Raw genomic sequence first — 26006 nt, forward strand, 5'->3', positions numbered from 1 at the left:
CTCAATAAAATGTCTGCTTTCAGGTCTAGTCGATTTGTGAAGATTCTTTCCTACCTGGGTTTGCTTCCCTTCACGGTCTTACATGCAATTACGTAGACATTGACAAGCTGAAAAGGACCGGTACCATAAATATTATATTGAAGGAAACATTTCTGCAGTCTTTTTTACGTATTTTGCCATAATGAGGAAGGAATATAAGACTTCATTCTGACGCTGACCTGATGGCGAACCCACAACATAACGTTATTGTACTCTATTACGCCCTTCAGTTTCACCACCGTTTCTTCCCCTTCATTGTTACCCCTTTTTCCTTTATGTTGACCATGTGAATCTTGTGCTTCGTAGACAGACCTTTTCTGTCATGTCACTTTACTGCCAATAACTCTTACAAGACCTCGATTCTCACTCCCTTTCTTAAACTTTGTCGATTCCACTTGGGATGCAGGACAACTTCAATGCACTTCTATTTAAACAGTTACGAATTTTAGAAAACCTTTCGCGTATATTTAGAGCAAAATAACTCCTCTTCAAGAAAGGTCGTTTTACAACATACAACGAATCTCTAAATAGACAGCTTCAAAAAACTCAATATGACAGCTTGAATGAAAAATGTAAATAAAAGTCGCAGGGTCTCCGAGACGTCATGTCTAGACGGCTACGCTTTGGGAGCACATCACGTTGCTGACTAGACTTCAGTAGGCAAGGGGTTAGTTAATACAGCTTCTGGAAATAAGTGAAAGATTTAATATTTTTTAAGAATTTACACGAAAGGGCTAATAGAGTATTAGCTGCATTCATTACAACATTTTAAGCACTACGCATGTTATAAAATCATGGAAGAAGGTGTGCCAGTTGGGGAGCACTCTACAGGAACTCGAAACGAAAGAGGGAACAAGAAAACAGGTGAGTCTATTATACTTTTCTACATACAGTTTTACATATGAGTTTATGAGTTAGAATTGACTCCTTAATTCACCCTTTATGATAATGTGATAATTAATCACGCAATAATTGATGCAATATTGTTTAAGTTTGTTGCATAGTCCATCACCTAATATAATCATAATTTTGAAATTTTTAGATATACCGACAAGGATCCTGACATGCTTCAGTTCGAGCCTCCCTGTAACCATAAGGAAGGAAGATACAGATGCTGCAGCATCCCAGCGTTCTACCTCATTCAGCAAAGAAAAAGAGTCCTTAATCATCATGATAAATTGCAGCAAGATAGACTTCTGGGATCCATGATGTCTGTGTCCGTTCCGAAACGACGTCGTCCAAGGAAGGATGGTGAAAAATTAAACTCGATGTTCATCAGGTATCAAGTTAGAGTTCATGATGAAACACTTCCAATATGCTGTAAGTTTTTTAGAACTTTATTCAGTATAGGGCAAAGCAGAGCTAACAGTATTGCTAAGTCAGTAATGTCGTGTAAACCCATCACTGAGAGGAGAGGGGGTGACCGCAAAAGCATGTTGTATGCAGAAAAAAACAGTCTGTAATCAATTTTCTTTCTAAACTCAAAGCCAGAGAAAGCCATTATTCAAGGGGGAAAAGTAAGAGACTTTACCTTGCTTCGGAACTGAACATAAATAGATTGCATAAAATGTACAATGCTGAAGTTCCACATTCTTTAAAGGTGAAAAAATGTTTTTTTTTTTATAACATTTTTTCTACAAATTTCAACTTGGGGTTTGGGGATCCTGCAACGGACGTTTGTAGCTTTTGCATTAGGACGAAATTCCAAATTGAATGTGCTGATACTCCAGAAAAGAAGTTAGAAGTACAAGCTGAGTTAACTGCTCATAAATTGAGAGCGAAAACATTTCACAAAATTATGAAGAAAGATCCTCATAATAGTATGTCCTTATGTTTTGACCTCCAACAAGTGCAGCCATTACCAAAGCTAGCAATTGGGGAGGTATACTACACACGACAGCTTTCTTACTATGTTTTGTGCATTACTGATATTGATAACATTTCCCAACTTTTACTGCTGGACAGAAAACCAGGCAAAAAGAGGGGCGATTGCAGTTAGCTCTGCTCTGACTCATTTCCTAACAAATTATAATTTCAAAGAAAAAAACATTTCCCTCCTGAGACTCTTCTCCGACGGTTGCGCTGGTCAAAATCGAAATGCACATGTTGTCCATGCTTTGTATTGTGGTTGTTGAATAAATCTCCAGATTCATTGAAGGAAATATGTATGACTTTTCCTGTGTGAGGGCATTCCTTTTTGCCAGCAGACCGAATGTTTGGTATTTTGGAGAAAAGCCTCAGGAAACATGCAGAAATACTGACGGCAAAAGAATATCATGATATTTACGGTACAGTCGGTGTCGTTCACGTGTTGGGTGAGGATTGGCATATACACAATTTCAGAGATCTGTGCGATTACTTGAAAAAGCCAGTTGGCATAAGTGATATGAAGAGAGTTAGGCTCAGGAAAATAATGAAAGCAAACAAACATTACATCAATGTAAAATTGGAGTATACTTACACAATGGATGACCTAAGTAAATGTCCAGTATCACTACTTAAGAAAGGTCATGCCATTGAAAATATTGAGAGGTTTGACCCACCCTTAGTACCATTAAGGAATAAAATAAAAGCAGAAAAATTGTTGGATATAAAAAAGTTATTGCAACAAAGATTTGGTGAAAATTGGAAAAACAACGATCAGCTGCAGTTTTATGTCAAGGTTATTGACCATGAAGAAGGACTTTCTGATCAGTGTGAGGATGATGAAATAGTGGAGTGTGAGTGTATGGAAGAAGAGCCTGGATTATCAATGATATGACTGAACTGAACTCAACAATGACAGTTAAATTTAATAAATTAAATTTTCATTCTATGTTGCTTGCTAAAACAGGTAGACATAATTTAATAATTTAATAAAATAATTGCCTTCAAAGTTAATTTTGTATTTGTATAAGAGTCTTTGGAAAGGAATGTGGTCACAATTAAAAAAATCAGCTTAAATGAGTGTTTTGAATATATGTTTGTAACAAAACGATTTCAGTCCGTAATTTCGGAACAAAACGCATTAAGTCCATGATTTTCAAAACTTCTTATATAAATATTACGCTTGGATAATTTTGTTTGATTTTGCGCAATAGTGCCACCTAATTTTGCGTAGTATTCTAATTATATAATTGCTTTCAAAACTTGAAATTTTTCAGAAGTTTAGGAGCTTTTAGTTTTTCGACTCTCCTGAAAAGTTTTGATTTGTGGACATAACGCGTTTTGATTCCGAGCTCCTCATATATTCTAATGCACTGTTATAGCCCTTCTGCCCCCTACTTGTTTCAAATATAACACTCTAGAGGTCCAGGACGATTTAATAGAGAAATGACCATTTCTCTATTAAATCGTCCTGGACCGCTCTCACGATTTCTTGGTAATTAGCGGGGCTTTAAAAATGTTATGGTGGCTCACCAGTGAGGCAAAAATTTCACTAGTCAGCTTGGTGAAATTACAGAAGCACAATTAAAAAATTGGATTTTTTTCATTTAAGAAAAAATTAATCAGCCCTAGTAACAAGAAAATGGTCACCGGCGTAGCTCAGGCAGTAGCGCGTTTGCTTGCTGGTCCGAAGTTGCGCTCGGGTGTGGGTTCGATTCCCGCTTGGACTGATTCCCAGATTTTTTCAACCGTAAGGCGAATGTCAGGTAACCTATGGCAAATCTTCGACCTCATCTCGCCAAATACCATCTCATAACCAATTCCATCGACACTAAATAACCAAGTAGTTGATACGGCGTCGTTAAATAACCAAAAGAAAGGGGGCTACAACAATGTATTACAATATACTGACAAGCATAAAACGATTTATATTTTGAAAGTATTTGTACCTGCAAACTGAAGCCATTTGTTTATCATTATATGTAGGTCTATATCACGGAAGCCAGTTAAGCTAAAGAACATTTTGCCTTCGTAGATTCCTGGAGAATTACCACTAATATTTACCGTATATTGTAATAGTTTAACCATACTATAACTGTGGAATGTGTGAATAAAAAGAAGGGAGAGGCTAGAATTAGGTTGATGTAATAATGCAGGCCTACAAATATCACTTTGTTCAACCACACTTATCAGTTTATCACCTTTATTATATATGCAGCCAAATGAAAATTACATAATACCGGCATTTAAGTTAAATATTCTTATTTTTAAAATCCGCAAATAATCTCAACTATGTGTCCGATTTCATCATAATATATTTCTTCTTTGTTATTTCCTTTTTTTCTCTCTGCACTGTCAATGCACTGTCAATGTCCTTTCATTACTTTAACACTAATGCATCTACGATCATAATCACATTCACCAATAATTCAAAATAGTTGATTGCTCGCACTTAGTAGCGAGAAATCACTTCCAATCGCCCCCACTCACTAGATCACTGCTCTACTAGTGATCAGCTGATCCAGTCTCTCGTCATCACTGGCAACTGGAAATCACCTCAAGGATCACTGGTTAAAATCACCATGATCGAAAATGAGCTGTCACTGCTTCACCAGTGAGTGAAAAATCACGTTTTACCCCATCTCTACTACACGTAATTAGTAATCACAATGGAGTTAGGGTAGTCAACTTTGCCACATCAAAAAATGTAATTGTCAAAAGTACAACATTCCCCCATAAGGATATGCATAAATATACTTGGACTTCTCCAGATGGATTGACACACAACCAAATAGATCACATCTTGATAGATAAATGGAGACATATTAGTATAGTAGACATTCGAACTTTCAGGAGGGCAGACTGTAACTCTGACCATTATTTGGTAATTGGAGAACTAAGAGAAAGACTATCAGTAGCCAAGCAAGTAGAGCAACAAATTAATATCAGTAAATTCAATATACTGAAATTCAAGAACGAGGAAACTAAGCAACATTATCAGGTCGAAATTTCGAATAGGTTTGCCACTTTAGGAAGTTCCAACGAAGTTGAGAAAGAGTTAGATGTTAATGGTGTGTGGGAAAATATCAGAGTTAATATCAAAATTGCAGCTGAGCAGAGCATAGGTTATTATGAGACTAAGAAAAAGAAACCGTGGTTTGATGAAGATTGTTGCATGGTAGTAAAAAGAAGGAAACAGGCAAAATTGAAATTCTTACAGGATCCAGTTGAGGAGAATAGAGATACTTACTTCAATGAAAAACGGGAAGCAAATCGTACACTCAGGAATAAAAAGAGAGGTTACTTGAAGGAAAAACTCAATGAGGTAGAACCAAATAGTAAGAATAAAAACATTCGAGACTTATATCAAGGTGTCCATACCTGTGGAGTAACTGTAAGCACGTCTAGCTGTGTAACCAGGTGACCCGAGTTCGATTCCCGGTAGGGGCAAGTTACTTGGTTGAGGTTTTTTCCGGAGTTTTCCCTCAATCCAATATGAGCAAATGCTGGGTAACTTTCGGTGTTGGACCCCGGACTTATTTCACCAGCATTATCACCTTCATCTCATTCAGACGCTAAATAACCTAAGATGTTGATAAAGAGTCGTAAAATAACCTACTAAAATAAAATAAAAATATATCAGGGTATACAGAAATTTAAGAACGGAAATCAGGAAAGGGTAAATGTGATCAAGAATGAGAATGGTGACTTGCTTGCAGACTCTCATTCAATCCTGAACAGATGGAAGAACTATTTTGAGCAACTATTAAATGTACATAGGTCAAATAGAAATGATCGGGATGAAATTCAAATACAAACTGCTCAGCCATTTATACCCGAACCCACACTTTCAGAAGTCGAAATTGCAATAGAAAATATGAAAAAGTACATGTCTCCAGGTATCGATCAAATTCCAGCAGAATCAATACAAGAGGGTGGAAGCGCATTATCTAGCGAAATTTATAATATTGTACTTGCTATTTGGGAAAAGGAAATTGTACCAGAACAATGAAAGGAGTCCATAATTGTACCTATTTTTAAGAAGGGGGACAAGACTAACTGTAGTAACTTTAGAGGAATATCACTTTTGTTAATGTCACACAAAATTTTGTCCAATATTCTTTTGAGAAATTAACGCCATACGTAGATGAAATTATTGGGGCTCATCAGTGCGGTTTTAGGTGTATTCATAAGATTTTTTTGTATTCAGCAGATATTGGAGAAAAAATGGGAGTATAAGGGTACAGTACATCAGTTATTCATAGATTTCAAAAAGGCATATGACTCCGTTAAGAGAGAAATTGTATATAACATTCTTATTGAACTTGGTATTCCCAAGAAACTAGTTCGATTAATTAAAATGTGTCTTAGTGAAACTTACAGCAGAGTCCGTATAGTCCAGTTTCTATCTGATGATCTTCCAATTCACTGCGGGCTAAAGCAAGAAAATGCACTATCACCTTTAATTTTTAACTTTGCTCTAGAAAATGCCATTAGGAAAGTTCAGGATAACAGACAGGGTTTGGAATTGAACAGGTTACATCAACTTCTTGTCTATGTGGATGACGTGAATATGTTAGGAGAAAATCCACAAACGATTAGGGAAAACACAGAAATTTTACTTGAAGTAAAGTGATAGGTTTGGAAGTAAATCCCGAAAAGACAAAGTGTATGATTATGTCTCGTGATCAGAATATTGTACGAAATGGAAACATAAAAATTGGAGATTTATCCTTCAGAGAGGTGGAAAAATTCAAATATCTTGGAGCAACAGTAACAAATATAAATGACACTTGGGAGTAAATTAAACGCAGGATAAATTATGGGAAATGCGTGTTATTATTCAGTTGAGAAGCTTTTATCATCTAGTCTGCTGTCAAAAAATCTGAAAGTTAGAATTTATAAAACAGTTATATTACCAGTTGCTCTGTATGGTTGTGAAACTTGGATTCTCACTTTGAGAGAGGAACAGAGATTAAGGGTGTTTGAGAATAAGGCTCCTAGGAAAATATTTTGGGCTAAGAGGGATGAAGTTACAGGAGATAGGAGAAAGTTACACAAAGCAGAACTGCATGCATTGTATTCTTCACATGACATAATTAGGAACATTAAATCCAGATGTTTGAGATGGGAAGTGTATGTAGCACATATGGGCAAATCCAGAAATGCATATAGTGTTAGTTGGGAGGCCAGAGGGAATAAGTCCTTTGGGGAAGCCGAGACGTAGATGAAGGATAACATTAAAATGGATTTGAGGGAGGTGGGATATGGTGGTAGAGATTGGATTAATGTTGCTCAGGATGGGGACTGACGGCAGGATTATGTGAGAGCGGCAATGAACTTCTGGATTCCCTAAAAGCCATAAGTAATTATAACTGTTTATTCAGCCATTCTATTGGCAATTATCAGGACAACACTGGGTATCGTTTACGGCAATCTGATCACTAATGCACATTGTTGATATAATAATAGGTGCGCTTGAAGTAACTTAAGTGTCTGCAGCTAACACACTTTCGAACAATAATGCACAGGTGTAAATTGTATATGGAATTAATTGAAAATTCTGTGAAGGATATTTCGCAGAGTTGTTTTGACGTTTCTTCAAGAAAGCACAGGAAACTTCTTTTGGAGAGGAAAGACCATTATTTTGAAGTTCAAGGTGAGTTACGTGTTAATTTTTGTCTCAAAGTTTATTTAATAATATCAGAAAAAAGATCAAATGTTTTAAAGAAAAATTGTGCGAGTTTTGTCATCCCTTCTTCAAAATTGTGTAAGTAGAGGGCGAGACCAATCATTGCGAGCTACGTCATCCTATTTTTAATACAGGGTAACACTGAATCATAGATCAGTGGCTTAAAACAGGATCATTAAAACAATCAACATCCAAGTGTGCCACTACAAACTACAACTTCAACTATCCTTAAACAAGTATGTGGGTCTGATGAAGGAGAAGTGGAAACACCAGGTTTACAAAATAGCTGCTCATCATCTGAAAATGTGAAGGAGCCAACATCAAAAACACAACATGAACCTGTAATTAAAAAACGTAAATACTTAGGCTTGGGTTTCATGGATACTGAAAATTGCCCTCAGTGTGTAATATGTGGCAGAATTTTACCTGATAGTTCGAAATTACGTCGCCATTTTGAAACAAACCATGCTCAGTTTCATGACAAGAATACTGATTTCTTTGATAGGAAACGTCGTGAGTTACTAAATGCACAAAAGTTCTTAGCTCAGACATCTTATAGTACAAATGAAAAAGCAACAGAGGCATCTGAGTCCCACACAGTAGCCGAAAAATTAATAAAACCCTGCGTGATTGACATGGTTAAATGCATGACTAATGAGGAGGCTAAACAATTATCTTCTGTGCCGCTTTCAAATGACACAGTGCTCGTCGCATTCAAGATATGACAGCTTACGTGAAAGAAGAATTAATCTGTCAGCTCAGATCATGTCAATTTGCACTACAGATAGACGAGTCAAGTGATGTAGCAGATCTGACAGTTATACTAGTGTTTGTCCATTATCATTATGAAGATGCTAGTGAAGAAGATATTGTTTATTGTTAGTAAAATAGCATTTACTAAAATACAGTCTTAATTCTTCCCTGGAGTAAAAACTCGTGTCCTGGGAGTTATCTAAACACATAATTAACACAAACAAAGATAATTATTTGACACAAAGTGGGTCAAGGAAAAAAAAAATTACATGCTATTATGTATACCGCTGCCAGCTAATGCAACAGGATCTGAAATTTTCAGACTTCACATAACATTTCACTACTAATTAATTATTATTAATAATTATAAAACAATAACTAGTGAGTACTTAGAAGAAAATCATATACCCTGGGATAATTGTGTTCATGTCTGCACAGATGGTGCAAAGGCAATGGTTCGGAAAACAGCTGGTGCAGTATCACGCATAAAATCATTTGCAAAAAATTGCAAAAGCAGTCACTGTATTTTGCACTGTCAAGCTTTGGCCACATCAAAAATGCCACTGTCCCTCAAAAATGTTCTTAATGGGTAGTAAAAATCGTTAATTTTATCAAGTTCAGACCACTAAATTCAAGACTCCTCAAAATCATTTGTGAGGACATGGGAAGTCTTCATAAATTTCTGCTTCTCCACACAGAAGTGAGATGACTTTCCCGCAGAAAAACTTTAAATAGACTCTTCGAACTTAGGGCTGAGGTGATGGCTTTCTTCATTGATCACCATTTCGAGTTGGACAATCGTTTGTGTGACAAACAATGGGTCTTGAGACTTGCTTATTTAGCTGACATTTTTGTCAAAATGAGCGAAGTAAATGTGCCAATGCAGGGTAAAAATGCTGGTGGCAGCACAGGTTGCGTACTTCAGCAACAAAAGTAAGCTCCATATTTGTTAAACAAATCAGAGGTAAAACAGTAATTTAATTGGAAAATATTAATATAAACTAAATATTTAACTTTTTTCCTACAGTTACACTATATAAATTTCATAAATACGTAAAAACTAAAATAGTTATAATTGAATATTAGTTCCTAGACTCTCAATCAGCTGATCCGGCCGCCATATTGAAATTGAATAGTACCTGACCAGTGCAAAAACCACTCTGACTCATTGTCACAATAGTATTTTTGCTGCACATATTTATATTTTATAATCTTGAACTGTTGTGAAACTACTTGCAAGGAACAAAATATATTACGTAACGGTGAAGTTAAATGTAAGAATAATTTTGTGTCTTATTATAGTCTAGGCCTAACAGTATAGTAAAGCTTAGAAATGTTTGTGCTAGTGTCATGTGCCGTGTGAATAATACAAGTGAAGTGAAGTGATATATTAAGAGGTAAGGTTAAATATAAGAATAATACAACTTCGTGTCTTGTTATAGTTTAGGCCTAATTTAGTTTAGTATAGCCTAGTAAAGTCTAAAAGTGTATGTGTTAGTGTGAGTAATAGAACATTAGTGAAGTGAAGTGGGTGAGTGAAGTGAAAATGTGCATTATGTCAGATAAGTGTGGTGCATGTCGAAGGAAAGTATGTCAAGGTGTAACTTGTATGCAATGTAATATATTGTTTCATTGGGACTGTGCAAATACTCATGCTGAAAATGTAAATAGTCAATGGAAATGTAAATATTGTAAACAATTAGATATTGTAAAGGAACAGGTGGAAACCATCACCCATTTACGCAGACAATTAGAGCTTGCTAATGAGGAAATTGCAGCCTTGAAATCTATAAAGCCTAAAGTTAGAAGTAAATCACCAGAGTTTAAGGTGGTCTCTAATCAGAAGCATAAAGGGAAGAGTTCCAGTGTCCCTAGTACTGCCACTGCTACCTCTAGTACTGAAGTGGAACTGAGCAACAGATTCTCTGTTCTGGATTCTCTAGAACCTGAATCTGATGCTCCTTCCAACTCAGTATCAGAGCCCAAGCGTAGGAAGAAGATACTTTTGTTAGGTAGCAGCCATGGCAGAGGAATAAGTCAACGGCTCCAGGCTTCATTGGGTGAGAAATATGCTGTCACCAGCTTTTTCAAACCCAACGCTTCTCTGTCCAATGTTGTAGGGGATCTATCTGCGCTTGCTAAAGATCTTGATAAAGAAGATCATGTAATTATAGTGGGGGGTGCAGGAAACAGCCTAGACAGGAACCTCAATTATTCATTTGATGGAGATATACACAACGTTGCACAGAAGAGTGGCCATATGAATGTGGGTTTTGTGAATCTTTTCCAGAGGCATGACAAGCCGTGGATGAATAGGAGGGTTGAGAGTGTAAATCTGCGGATTGACTTGGCTCAGTTGGAGTGGGACATGGCCCACATTAATATTATAGACACATTCTCCATTGTAAGAGAGGAATACACTAATCATGGACTGCATTTGAATTCTCGAGGTAAGGATTCGCTAATGTGTCTCATTGCTGACAGTCTTCAATGTGACCATGGCAAGTGTGACAATAAAATTCCTGTTGTAATCCGTCATAGGGCTTGTCCTTTTTTAGGGTAAATAAAAAAGTCACAATAACAACAATAATAATAATAAACAGAATCAACAAACTGTAATACAATCAACATTCAGTGTATTCCATCAGAATATAAGAAGTATAAGAAATAAGACTGATGAACTCCTTGCATCCTTAGATTCCGAACATTTAAATCCAAATGTGCTATGTATTACCGAACACCATATGAAACAACAGGAAATATTGTCTCTCTCACCGGAAGGATATAAATTAGATGCTAGTTACTGCAGACAAACTCTTGAGGATGGAGGCGTGAGTGTATTTCTCAAATCTGACTTTAATTTAAAAAATACCGATCTTTCACAATTTTGCAAAGACAGGGATTTAGAAATTTGTGCTGTTGAATTAGAAAATGAAACATATAATTTCATTATAATATGTCTATATAGAGCACCATCTGGAGACTACGAAAATTTTATTCATTTATTGGAAAAGACACTAGAATACTTACAGAAACTGAAATGTGAATGCATTATTTGCGGAGACATCAATGTTGATTATCTAACAAAAAGCAATAGGAAAGATCAACTAATTTCATTGCTAGCATCTTTCAATTTAATTTACACAGTAAACTTTCCGACCGGAATACAAGGGGATTCAGGTACTGCAATAGACAACATATTCATCGGAAAAGAAAAAATAGATATATCTCAAACAACCCCAATAATTAATGGTCTTTCGGATCATGATGCTCAACTCCTAAGTTTAAATATTAACACATCATCAAAAAAACCAACTAAAGTGAGATTCAGAAATATAAACAGGAAATTATTAAATAATTTTGAAATAAATCTTAAAAATGAAACATGGGAATCAGTATACAGTCAAAGTGATATGAACAGTAAATTCAACGAGTTTCATAAAACATTTCTAAATATTTTTGAATCCAGTTTTCCTGTAAAGTATAAAAATGAAACAATATGTAACAATAGATGGATTACACAAGGTATTAAAATCTCATGCAAAACCAAGAGATCATTATACATACAGAGCAGAAATAGTAATGATACAAACTTAAAACAACACTACAAAAATTATTCAAAAATATTACATAAAGTAATTCAAAAAGCTAAAGAATTACACTATAATACAACAATACAAAACTCTGATAATAAAATCAAAACAACTTGGAACATAATTAAAAAAGAAAGTGGACGATCAAAAAGTAAAGTAACAAACTATACCCTTATATCTAACAATACAAAAACGACAAACCCAAATGAAATTGCAAATATATTTAACAAATATTTTCTTACAATAACTGATAACCTCAACATCCCCCAAGATAATGTTACTAACAGTTTAGATTCTTTAACGCAATATTTTCCGACAAAATTCCCAAATATTCAAATATTTCAAACAAACAAACAAGAAATAATTGCAATTATTAAAAATCGAAAGTCCAAAAACTCCTCAGGGTATGATGAAATAACAAGCAAAATATTAAAAGCGAGTTCACATATTATAGCTGGGCCATTAAGTTACTTATGTAACTATTCAATGTTCAATGGTATATTTCCCGAGAGATAAAAATATTCTGTGGTTATTCCTATCTTCAAAAAGGGAAAAACAACATCTCCAGAAAATTACAGACCCATATCACTTCTACCAGTCTTCTCCAAAATCTCTGAAAAAGTAATGTATAAAAGATTATATCATCATCTAGAAAGATACAACATTATAGTCCCAAAACAATTTGGATTTAGGAAAAATAAAGGCACAGAAAATGCAAAATTCAGTTTAACTGACAAAATTCTGGAGGCAGTTAATAAATATTACAAGTTGGAGCGATTTTCTGTGATTTATCCAAAGCATTTGACTGTATAAATCATAAAATGCTGCTAGATAAATTAGATTATTATGGAATTAAAGGTGTTGCACACCAATGGTTTCACTCATATCTCATAGATAGGAAACAGAAAGTTGAAATCAATACAACTATGAAATCTGCATTAACATGGGGAACTATTAATAATGGAATTCCTCAAGGATCAATATTAGGTCCCCTACTTTTTCTAGTGTTTATAAATGATCTTGCGCCCCTAATAAAAGATGTAGGTCATCCAATATTATTTGCAGATGACACAAGTATAGTAATTACAGCCAATAACTCCAACACATTCCAATCTTCAACAGAGAAAATTCTCTTCAAAACATGTGACTGGTTCTCAGTCAATAAATTGGGATTAAATTGTAACAAAACTAACACAATTCAATTTAAATCCTGTCCAAATTCAATCTCGCAAATTTCTAGCGCAATAATAATTAATAATAGATCCCTATTAGAAACAACAACAACCAAATTTGTTGGCTTAAAAATCGATAATGTGTTAAACTGGAAAAATCATATTAAAGAAATTACTCCCAAACTAAATTCAGCTTGTTTTGCTATTAGATCTATGCAAAAGATAGTAAATATCAATACCTTAAAAACAATATACTTTGCATACTTCCACTCAGTAATGAGTTTTGGAATAATATTCTGGGGAAATTCCACAGATAGTAACAATATATTTCTATTACAAAAAAGAGTAATTAGAATAATAGTAGGTGCTAAATCTAGGGAATCGTGTAGGACTATTTTAAAAAAACTACAAATAATGCCCATGGCTTGTCAGTATATCTTTTCATTAATAATCTTCCTCGTATGTAATCATTAAAACTTTGTACCTAATTCAACAGTTCATAGCATAAATACACGTCAAAAAAATGACTTCCATACTCCATCTGCAAGTTTATCGTGCTATCAAAAAGGAGTGCGTTATATGGCAGTAAAAATTTTTAACAGCCGCCCTATCGATATAAAAAATGAAACTCAAAACATAAAATTATTTAGAGCCAAATTGAAGAAGTACCTAATTTCTCATGCCTTCTATTCTGTAGGTGAATTCATGACATTCAATAACACTTCATGAAATTGATAATAAAACTTTGTGTTGTACTAGTAGACTATATTGTAAATCTCATCTATATATATTTCATCTAGACTGTGACTGTAAATTAAGATTTTATAATAGTATTAAGTTTTTTGACTTGTTCCATATTCTAGCTGTAGGCAATGTATGAATACCATGGAATGTTAATAAATAAAATACAATACAATACATTACAATACAATAAAATACAATACAATATATTCACTGCAGCAGATAAAAGCAGGGTTTTCAAGAGAAAATTGCAGTTCTGGATGAGAAGTCTAGCCAGCCGTGAATTTGAGAGCTTCCCTGCTTTGAAAGATTTTCTTGAGGAGAACGAAGAACCTCTCCAAGAACTTGATGAAATCAATGAAGAATTTGTAAAGCATTTGGAAGATATGTGCCACACTGTAGAGCAGTATTTTCCAGAACAGGAAAGTGAAAACAATTCTCAAAACTTGTGAGTCAAAAATCCATTTGGCATCAAAGAAAAACATTCTTCTCTCGTTTCTGAAGAATACGAAGCATTACTGGAATTGACGTCTGATTCATCCCTGAAACCTCAGTTTAAGAATCTCCCTGTGATGGATTTTTAGCACAGCCTGAGAAGAAAGTACCCAGTTTATCAAAGAAAGCTATTACAATTCTACTTCCTTTTGTAAGTACTTACCTATGTGAAATTGGGTTTTCTGTGTATACATCTATCAAAACTAAATACTGAAACAGACTGGATGCAGAACCAGACATGAGACTTCAGCTTTCCAACATTAAACCAGATATTAAAGAAATATGCAGGCATAAGCAACAAAAACACTTGTCCCACTGATCTATTTCAAACAGGTGTTTTTTTTTCTGAAAAAAAAAAAAAAAAAAGAAGAAGAAGCTGAATTTTAGTGTGAATTACAAAACAGTGTTAACAATGCAAGTGGTCTTAATTTCATTTATGCTTGTTATATATTTACTGATATTTGTAACAGTAGCAAATATATTTCAGAAAGATATATAATTTTTAAATATGAGTATGTATAATGTGTGAGTTCAAAAAACAGGTTTAATGTTAGTGGTAAAAATAAGCCAGGATTACTAATCTTTGTAATAACAGCAAATACAGTTCAACAACATTATTTATAATTTTTAAATATGTAAAATGTGACATCAATAAAAATGTGTAATGTTAGTGGTAAAAATACATTTAGTAATTTAATATTTGCCTATAATATATATCGTCATCGTTGTCTTCCTAACAAGTATTAGGCCGAGGGGCCTGTTACAGTCTCAAACTAGGAAAAACACACACACAAGGCTTCCTAACAAGTATTAGGCCGAGGGACCTGTTACAGTCTCAAACTAGGGAAAAAAAAAAAATCTCTCTCTCTCTCTCTCTCCACTGGGTTACACAGTTTTATTTTGGGTTTAAAAGGTTCCATGGATAGAAAAGTTTGAGAAACGCTGTATTAGTGTATTGGTCGAGAGGAGCTTCTCATGTTTAAAACGAATAAACACAGAACACAGAGAAACTCCATGTCGCAGAAGAGACTATCAGCATTAGGGAATATTTTGCTCCAAAACGATGTGTTGGATAAGGTGATGGAACAACAGCCCTTCCATGAGGACATTATTGACAGATTTGCAGCCTTGAAGAAATGGAGGATCAACTTAGTGTAGGGTACAAAAGATAGATAAGCATCTTAATTTACATATAATGGTAAATGCACTGATAACTGGCAGAAATAAATACAATGAAGTCACTTTCTACGATTGAATATTACGAGAGAAAATTACTTTACTTCCATAGAGTTCCATTATAATATCATCAATGCACCTACGTGAACTTTGAAAACCTTGCAACAATTTTGAGCATCACCTATTTTTTCAGACATGAGCCATTACTAACATGCATCTCTTCACTACCTTCCCATATCTGTTATACAACAGCAAGTTACCAATTAATTATGATTGACCTACTGTGTTTATGTTGTCTCAATTAACTGAGAGTGATTGGAGCTTCTGTTGTCTTCATAGCTTCATCAAACTTAAGTTTAATTCCTTTTGTAACAGGACAATAGATGTGTTTCACTAGAGAGATCCACTCTGTTTTACTATGTCATAATCTATACTAATAATAAATCTGTAGCCGAAATTTTTCTGGTAATTTTTGATTTTCCAAAAATAATTGGTCCTAACATATATAATTAACTGCCCTGAAACCGAAAATCGCCTTTTTGAAATTTTTATTTTTATGTCTGTCTGTCTGTCTGGATGTTTGTTACCTTTTCACACGATAATGGCTGAACCGATTTACATGAAAATTGGAATATAAATTAAGTTCGTTGTAACTTAGAATTTAGGCTACATGGCATTCAAAATATTTTATTTAAAAGGGGGGTCATAAGGGGGCTTGAATTAAATAAATCGAAATATCTCCCTTATTATTAATTTTCATGAAAAATATTACATAACAAGTTTCTTTAAAAATAATTTCCGATAAGTTTTATTCCATGCAAAATTTTTATAGAACTGATATTTAATGAGATAAATGAGTTTCAAAATTACAATAACAATGCCATCTAAGGCGGTGTAATGAAATAAAAAACAAAGGATTTCGTCTATAAGGGGCCTTGAACAACAACAATCGAAAGCTATGAAACATATGGTAGCCTACAGAGAATGTTTCTGTGTTTGTATGAAGTAATATCGGAAGCTAAATTAATCGATTTGTATAATTATTAATTCACCATTGGAAAGTGTAGTTTCTCTAGATGGACATAATGCTATAATGTTATTACCAGGCTTCGAGACTCCGGACCCGATAGAGCAGTTCAGTGGGACATCCGCATAACAGCGTACTGAGTATAGTGGTAAAGCGTACAGTGGATAGGGAAACTGTAGAATGAATGCCAACAAATACGTAAAGGAAAACGCTCTGGATATGAAGGTTCTGATGAATAATTTGGTTTTCATACCAACTGTGTCTGAAACTATTACACGGTTAGAGAAGTCAGAGCAAGAGATGCCGTAAGCCCTCAAATTAATTTAGAAAATGATGCAGAGAATTAATGAGACATCAAGTACACCGGTTACTGAACGTGTAAAACAGAAATAGAAATCAATTGTATGTAAAAATAACGGATATGGAACATTGTGTAACAAACAGCAAATTAGTGGACATAGAGTCACCAGAGAATGGACTGTCTCTTAGAGACTGCAATGATGTTAGCTTTATTCGTTTTGCTCCTATCATGTCATGCGACATAGAGCGCAGCTTTCTACAGTACAAACTTTGGCAGATAATCAAAAAAGATTTACGTTTGAGACACTGAGAATGTATCTTGTAGTACATTGCAATTCGGTACTGTAACTGCACTTCCTAAAGACGACCAATAGGATAAATGAAAAAAATTTAAATTGCTACATGCTTATTTCCACTATTAACACTGTATATAATTAAACACTAATCCTTATAAAAGACAGGAGAATAAATGTTTTTCACATTCTTTTGACATTATCATTGTGTAATGTATTATTTACTTTCTCCACACCTGTGGAGTAATGGTTAGCACGGCTGGCCGCGAAACTAGGTGGTCCCGGTTCGAATCCTGGTTGGGGTAAGTAACCTGGTTGAGGTTTTTTCCTGAGTTTTCCCTCAACCCCAATTGAGCAAATGCTGGGTAACTTTCGGTGCTGGACCACGGACTCATTTCACGGCATTATCACCTTCATATCATTCAGACGCTAAATAACCCAAGATGTTGATACAGCATCGTAAAATAACCTACTTAAATAAAATAAAAATATTTACTTTCAGAATGTACATATGTGTGTTTCCCCATACTACCGTACTCTACTCTAAATAGCAACGTTGTTACCTCAACACATCTCTATCTACCTGCAGAGAGTCAACAACCTATAGTGCATGCACAGTAAACTTATTGTATCGGGTCTAAAGTCTCGAAGCCTGGTTATTACAGTAACTTCTGAGTGAATCGAGGACAGGTAAGATTAAAATAGCTTCTTATGCATAGAAAACTTGATAGACATTCGTTTCCTGTATTTCCTAAAATAATTTTTATGACCAAATGAGTGGTCTCTGGATCAAAATGATCGCATTTTAATTTTTTAAATACAATTTAAATTAAGTACATTTTAATTTTTAAATACAATTTAAATTAAGTAACATAATAAACGATTTATCCTTCTATCAAACACGAATGTTCCCTGGATCAAATGTTCTATTTTAATTATGTAATTACTTTATATTTATTTCTAACTGGTGCAGAGGAGCGCACGGGTACGGCTAGTTCAGAATAAAAAGTTGATATTTTCCTTGCAGCTGTAATTATATAGGTTATATACATATAAAGAATGTGTCGTAAATTGTGATTCTGCTACATGGTTTTATTTTCTGCATCACATTCCATTTAAAATGAAATAACATATTAACACTTGCAACTTATCTGCTCTAGAATTTCATAGACTTATCTGGGGTCTTTTTTGACCCCAAAAATATTTGTTGTTAATAATTAGGATATTTTATAACTTAATGCATTTTTATATACAGTATAAGCAAACTGAAAGTTTTTATTGCACCTAGAATTATTTACTATGTTTAAACAATGGAAGAATGGAAGAATTAATTAATTTATTTATTAGTTTAATGGCAAACTATTTATTCTTATTTCTTCCAATTATCATAGAACACTCACTTTCACTTTCCTTGAAATAAAGCACAAAAAGAAAACTGTTATTGCATCAAGTGTTAATTATTATGTTTATACAATTAATTAATTAATTTAGTCTCATCACCTGCTGCAGTAGAAATAATAAGAAGCTAATTTTACAAATACAAATAATTACTCATGAACCTGTTGTATATATTTCATTTGTTCAACTTTCAAAGTATGTGTTCACTTTGTTTGCTACAAAACACTATCACTGCAAAATAATTATCACTAGAAAATAAAGATGTGTTCTATAGCTGGAGCCATCCACGAACCCAAGCAATAAATATGAAAAAATAATCAATATATAATTATGAAATAATAATTTTAATTGTAAAACAACTAAAATAACCAAGGATAGCAAATCTAGGTTACTGGAGCGTTTCAGCTATATGGATGTACGAGGCGCATCCAGAAAGTAAGTTTTTTCCCCTTGAAAGTAAACGTAATTAGCCGTGTCAATTGCGCATGTGTAACAGATCTATGACGTATCAATCATATGCCAGCTGGACAGGTCCTGCCTGGTGCCAGTAGCGAGGCAGCAGTGGTCCGAAATGGAAGCTCTTATTCCTTCTCCCGCCACCTCCGAGGTTCGGTCGGTGATAAAGTTCTTTAATGCACAAAGCATTGCGCCAATTGAAATTCATCGGCAGCTCTGTCAGGTCTATGGGCCGAACATCATGAGTAAGCAGATGGTGCGTCGCTGGTGTAGGCAGTTTTCCGAAGGTCGTCAAAGTGTCCATGATGAAGAGCGCAGTGAGCGACCGTCCCTCATCAATGATGATCGTGTTGAGCTAGTGCGGCAGTGCATCATGGAGAACCGTCGCTTCACGATTACGGAGCTGAGCAGCCATTTTCCGCAGATATCGCGATCCTTGTTGCATGAGATTGTCACTAAGCACCTGCTGTTCAAAAAAGTGTGTGCCAGGTGGGTGCCAAAAAATCTGACACCCGAACACAAAATGCAACGTTTAGGAGCACCACTGACATTTCTGCAACGGTATCACAATGACGGCGACGAGTTCCTCGACAGGATCGTGACGGGCGATGAGTCTTGGATTTTGCACTTCACCCTGGAAACCAAGCAGCAGTCAATGCATTGGCGGCATAGTGGATCTCCGGTCAGGACGAAATTCAAACAAACGCTGTCGGTATGGAAAGTGATGTGCACGGTGTTCTGGGACAGGAAGGGCATTCTGCTCATTGACTTCCTTCCAAGAGGTGAAACAATGAACGCTGACCGTTACTGTGAAACACTGCGAAAATTGCGACGTGCCATTCAAAACAAGAGGCGTGGAATGCTTACTGCAGGTGTTGTGCTCCTCCATGACAATGCTCGTCCACATACGGCTTGGCGCACAGCAGCTGTTTTGACGGAATTTGGCTGGGAGTTGTTTGATCATCCACCCTACAGTCCTGATCTTGCTCCCAGCGATTTTCACGTTTTCTTGCATCTCAAGAAATTCCTGTCCTCCGGTGAGCGTTTTGGCAACGACAAAGAGCTGAAGACGTCTGTCACACGCTGGTTCCATTCACAGGCGGCAGAGTTCTACAACACAGAGCTATAAAAGTTGATCCCACGATACGACAATTGTCTCAATTCTGATGGTGGCTATGTTGAAAAATAGCTGAAACATTGCTGTACCTGTTGCCAATAAATGTTTTCCTGAAAGTGTGTGTTCTTTAAAAAAAAAAATAGGGAAACTTACTTTCTGGATGCGCCTCGTAGATATAAATAATAAAATATGGTGTGGTGTCAAGGGTTAAATCCGTTGGTTAAAACTAGTGAGTGGCCTTTGAAATATGTAAAAATACAATAAAACAAAAATTTACACAGAAGTTTTCAGTATTCAGTACTGACAGAAATACTTCTCACAGCATACCTGTATCTGCTTTAGCTGAAAGTGGTAATGAATTACAAAACTATACATTCTTTAAGTGGCTTGGCTATATATTTAAGATAATATTGAAATGAATACATTCTGGTTAAGACAGACCAGCTGAGTTAACTTACAGTTTCAATGGATTATCTAACTTACATCACAAAATTTATTCTGGGTGTTAGTTAATCTTCGTTCACATTTCTCTCTGAATGCCTGGGACAGTGTAACGTCCTTGCTGCGGAGGTGGGTGGCCTGGAGGTCCAGCTTGGCTGTACAGCAGACGTCCAGAGGGCGCCTGGGTCACATACACACTCTGCAAGTCAATGAGATCATACACATTTAGTGGACATCATGACAAGGGCCTAAGTTGTGTATCAAAATATTGTGGCGCCATTTGGGAAGATTCTGGTCGCGTCAGGGAGTTGCGCACGCATCTAGCAAGACGGAAGGAGCGGGAAAACAGAAACTCGAGCTTCGGTAGGCACTGTAGCGCAGTACGGAGCGAGGGGAAAGAACTACGGTGACAGTGCGGAGCAGAGAGAGGAGAGGAAACATCTAGAAGCGTATTCCTCTCGAAGGTTCAGAAAGCCACACGAATCGAAGATTCCAAATGTTACGGTTTAATAAATAAAAGCGAGAAGCAGTCTTGAGTCAGTCAGCCTTCAAGTCTTGTCTTGGACAGCGGCGACGTATCCGGAAGATCTGAGTTCAACGTGCAGTGAACTTGAGTGATTCCATTACTATGGTAATTGATAATATCCAGGAGAGTGCAACGTATCCGAAGGACTTAAGTTCGACATGCAGTGAACTTGAGCCCATAACTGTGGCAGCGTCCAGGCGAGGGCGACGCGTCCGGAAGACCTGAGTTCGATGTGCAGTGAATTTGAACAGTGAGCTAGAAGAACTAGCCAAGGCATGCGAACTGTGAACTGCTAGATGTATTTTAATTAGGTGTGGTGTGGGGAGATATTGATGAATAGAGCACAGCACTGACCAGAGATAAGATAAGTTGGTATGAGTTTGACCCTTATGACACTAAACAAATGACATCTTAGTCACCACACGAAGTTTAATTATACTGTGGCTGAAAATATCAGATAGTTTGAGACTAGCTGTGTTGATATGTTGTGTAAGTGGTACCTGCTGCGCGGGGGTAGGAATGTTTCTTTTGTTATTGTTCGTAATGAGTAAGCATTGAAGTGTAAGCTTACAGACTTGTAGTAGGTACATTCACTTATTTCTCAGTCTCTTATACGTACGTACATTGTATTGTACAGACATTTTAAAACAGTTTACACCTGACGTGAAGAAGAGAGTCTATATACTATATGTTTACGTTATTTTTTGCAGTGCAGTGTATACGATAGTGATTTAATTACGCTGAGTTATATGTAACTGAATGAGTTCAAAATGTCCGCCATCTATCTCTACTTCAGAGAAGGCGAAGAAGAGCAGGAATTCTATAAACTTGTCGATGAAAATGGATATAATGCATCAATTTGAAGCAGGTGAGCATGCTGTAGACATCACATCTGCTTTAGACCTGACTTCAACTACTGTCGTACAAGGAACGCAGAAAAAATAAAATCAAGTGTTCAAAGTGCCTCTTCTGTCAGTGCTTCTAAACTTGTACACGAAATGTGATAATGGAAAAAATGGAGAAAATGCTTGCAATGCTCCAGTTAGTTTAGCAGTCATACAATGCTAAGCTAAATCACTGTTTGAACTTGTGAAAAGTGAACGTGGAGAGCAGAATGAAGAAACATTTAATGCCAGTCGAGGATGGTTTCAGCGCTTCAAACACTGCTATAGCTTTCACAACATTAAAGTTACTGGTGAGGCTGCAAGTTCCGACAGTGTTGCAGCTAACGATTTTATTACAAAATTACAGAAAATAATTGAAGATGGTGGATACAAATCGAAGCAAGTTTTCAACATTGATGAAACGGGCCTATTTTGGAAGTGCATGCCTTCTAGAACCTACATTTCACAAGAAGAAAAAACAGCTCCAGGATTTAAAGTAGTGAAGGATCGTCTGACTTTGCTTCTTGGTGGAAATGCATATGGTGATTTCAAGATAAGCCATTGTTAATTTCTAGGTCTGAAAATCCGCGTGCTTTTAAGGGATATTCAAAAGAACACCTTCCTGCCATCTACAAAGCAAACAAAAAGGCCTGGATCACTGGACACATTTTCAGCCAATGGCTGACAAACTACGTCGTGCCTGCCTGGAAAGAATATTGTGCGAAAGAAAATGTTGATTTTAAGATCTTGCTCCTTATCAGCAATGCACTGTCACACCTGGTAAACCTAGATGATCTGCATGAGAATGTGAAGGTTGTTTTCCTCCCACCCAATACTACAGCTTTAATAAAACCAATGGATCAGGGCGTCATTGCCACTTACAATGCCGGACTTTTGATCAACTTGTCAAGGCCACCAACGGTGAAGATAAACCAACCATTCGTGAATATTGGTGGAGCTATAATATCCTCAAAGGAATAGAAAACATTGCAGAATCCTGGATGGAGGTTTCCCAGAAATGCATGAATGGTGTGTGGAAAAAACTATGGCCTCAGTATACCACACAATTTCATGTCTTAAGACAATTTACACGTTGTGAATCAAGAAACTCTGAATATAGCAAGAGTGGCAGGTTTCCCGGAACTGGAACCAAGTGATACAGAAGAACTATTAGAAAGTCATGCAGAAGAACTTAGCAATGAGGATCTGACAGAACTCTCTCAAAATCCTGAAGAAAATGAAAGCAACAAGAAAGGAAGAAGAAGAAAAAGAACCGAAGCGACATTTGACACTGAAGGGGTTGGCAGCAGCGTTTCAGCTTATTGAGGAAGGGATCCACATGTTGGGTGACGAAGACTCGGATCATGAATGTTTCTCAAAAGTTCTGCGTAATGTGATGGACAATCTGAGGTGCTATCAAGAAATCTATCAAGAAAAGAAGAAGAATGCAACGAGTCCACTCTCCATTCGTTCTTCAAGGCAGGAGATGAGCAGACGACTTAGGAAGTGGTTAGTGATTCCAGCTAAAGAATGATGAATACAGTTCAGAAATTGTTGTGAAGGATTAATGGGCATAGAATGTCAGTAACATGTATAGTACGGTATGGTACTAATAATAAATACTGTATTTTATATGCTAGAATTGTGTATTTCATAATCTATTCAGTATAATTTATAATCTAACTTCTTCTTTTGCTATTGTTTCTTACGAGAAAAACAGTCTTGCATTACATTGTTTCAATTAACTTCGTCATTTTTCAGAACCTAACCTCAACGTTAAGCGAGGGCACCCTGTACAGTCTTAGACAAAAAAATGACCAAATATCATAAGCTAAGTCCCTTCCAGAAGACTTTGGTTGATTCCAAGAGAGCTGAGATTTACACGTGAAGAAATTTCATAAGGGCTCCATATACGCTCAGTTAAACTGTGCAGTTTATCATGTGTGACATCATACCTGACAGATTAACTGCGTAAAGGTACAGTCACATGTCGCTATTTTTGCAGCGCTGCAATACAAGAAATTGCACAATTCTCGTACTGCGACATGTGAACAACAGTGCAACCTGAAAAGTAGTGGCTGCCGAACCTGCTGCCCACTACTTTTTCATGCTGCGCACAGCTTATAAGTAGTGACGTGTGAACAGGACTCTCAGGGTTACAGCCACAGCATTTCTGTTATCAGTTTTGTTGAAACTTTTGCTGTGGTTGCGACCAGTGTTGCCATCCAAATGTGCCTATGATACTTTCATTGTTTGGATATATTTTAATGTTAGATGTGATGAAAATAAATAATTTGTAACAGTTACTAAATGTACAACATAATCAGAATATATTTGCTGATGATATGATTCATTTTTTTAATTTTTCGTAGCGTAGTTTCAAACAGAAGGGTTGCCAACATTGATTATGTAAATATGCTGCTGGTTAACATTGAAGTATGTAGGCGTTTTAATAGCTTTATAGTAAAAACTAGCTGTACCCGTGCGCTCCGCTGCACTTATTATAAATAAATATAAAGTAATTACATAATTAAAATAGAACATTGGGTCCAGGGAACATTCGTGTTTGATAGAAGAATAAATCGTTTAATATGCTACATAATTTAAATTCTATTTAAATAATTAAAATGCTATCATTTTGGTCTAGAGACCAAATTAACAGAGTTGGTTGTGTACGAAGATCATTTTTATTCACGCCTTAACATCTGTGGTCATGTCGCGTGTTTAGAATGTGTGGTTATATCAGCAGGCCGCGTTTACTCTTGTTCAGTTCCTGTTTCTATTGTGTGTTGTAGATGGCTTGTGTTCATGTAACCTTTTATAGACTTTGATTAATGTTTTTGGTATTGGTAATTGAGGCGGTGATGAATAATGGCATGTATCTTTCCAATCCGGCATTTGCCTTTATGACTAAGGGAAATCATGAAAAACCCCAGTCAGATTGGTTGGCCACGGGGTTTGAACCCGGACCCCCGAATGCGTGTCCTATCAAAATTTTGCCTGGGATAAAACTTATCGGAAATCATTTTTAAAGAAACTTTTGTTATGTAACATTTTTCACAAAAATCAATAATAAGCGAGATATTTCAGTTTATGTAATTCAGGCCCCCTTATAACCCCCCTTTTAAATAAAGTATTTTCAATGCCATATAGCCTAAAATCTAAGTTACAACGAACTTAATTTATATTCCAATTTTCATCGAAATCCATTCAGCCATTATCGCGTGAAAAGGTAACAAACATCCAGACAGACTTAAATATCAGTCCTATAAAAATTTTGCCTGGGATAAAACTTATCGGAAATCATTTTTAAAGAAACTTTTGTTATGTAACATTTTTCACAAAAATCAATAATAAGCGAGATATTTCAGTTTATGTAATTCAGGCCCCCTTATAACCCCCCTTTTAAATAAAGTATTTTGAATGCCATATAGCCTAAAATCTAAGTTACAACGAACTTAATTTATGTTCCAATTTTCATCGAAATCCATTCGGCCATTATCGCGTGAAAAGGTAACAAACATCCAGACAGACAGACAGACAGACAGACATACAAACAAAAATTTCAAAAAAGCGATTTTCGGTTTCAGTATGATTAATTATACATGTTAACACCAATTATTTTTGGAAAATCGAAAATTACCAGAAAAATTTCGCTTACAGATTTATTATTAGTATAGATAATGGCAATTTCTGAATACTAGTTAGGACAGAAAAGCAAATAATAGATAAGTAAGCTAATGCATGAGTTTCATAATAATGCTAACATAACCACAAAATGTATATTGAAAAATCAACACGGAGATGGAAACCTGCAGCTAGACTGCAGCTGCAAAAGTAGCACCTTGTGTGTGTGCAACTTTTGCAGCGCTCGGGTTGCGCAGCACGAAAAGTAGTGTGTAGTGTGCTACTTTTGGCTTATGTGTGTACAAGACACGCAACTTTTGCAGCTACAGTACAAGGTGTGACTATATCTTAAACTGTGCAATTCACACTGGTAATAACGCAGGCCTCAGACCTGCACCAGTGGAGCCACT

At 35.8% G+C, this 26006-nt stretch overlaps 1 protein-coding gene across 5 annotated transcripts in view; it reads right to left on the bottom strand.

Annotated features, from left to right (window-relative positions):
• Nucleotides 1-18218: 18218 nt before the first annotated feature.
• LOC138699467 (G protein pathway suppressor 2) overlaps nt 18219-26006 on the bottom strand; it is a 106158-nt gene continuing 98370 nt past the window's right edge. For all 5 annotated transcript variants that reach the window (XM_069825387.1, XM_069825405.1, XM_069825370.1 and 2 more), the window contains one exon: nt 18219-20758. In XM_069825387.1, the coding sequence (XP_069681488.1) occupies nt 20639-20758 (120 nt within the window). In that variant the 3' untranslated portion in view covers nt 18219-20638. The remainder of the gene's footprint in view (nt 20759-26006) is intronic.

This window comes from Periplaneta americana, chromosome 1 (assembly GCF_040183065.1).
Source record: "Periplaneta americana isolate PAMFEO1 chromosome 1, P.americana_PAMFEO1_priV1, whole genome shotgun sequence".
NCBI lineage: Eukaryota > Metazoa > Arthropoda > Insecta > Blattodea > Blattidae > Periplaneta > Periplaneta americana.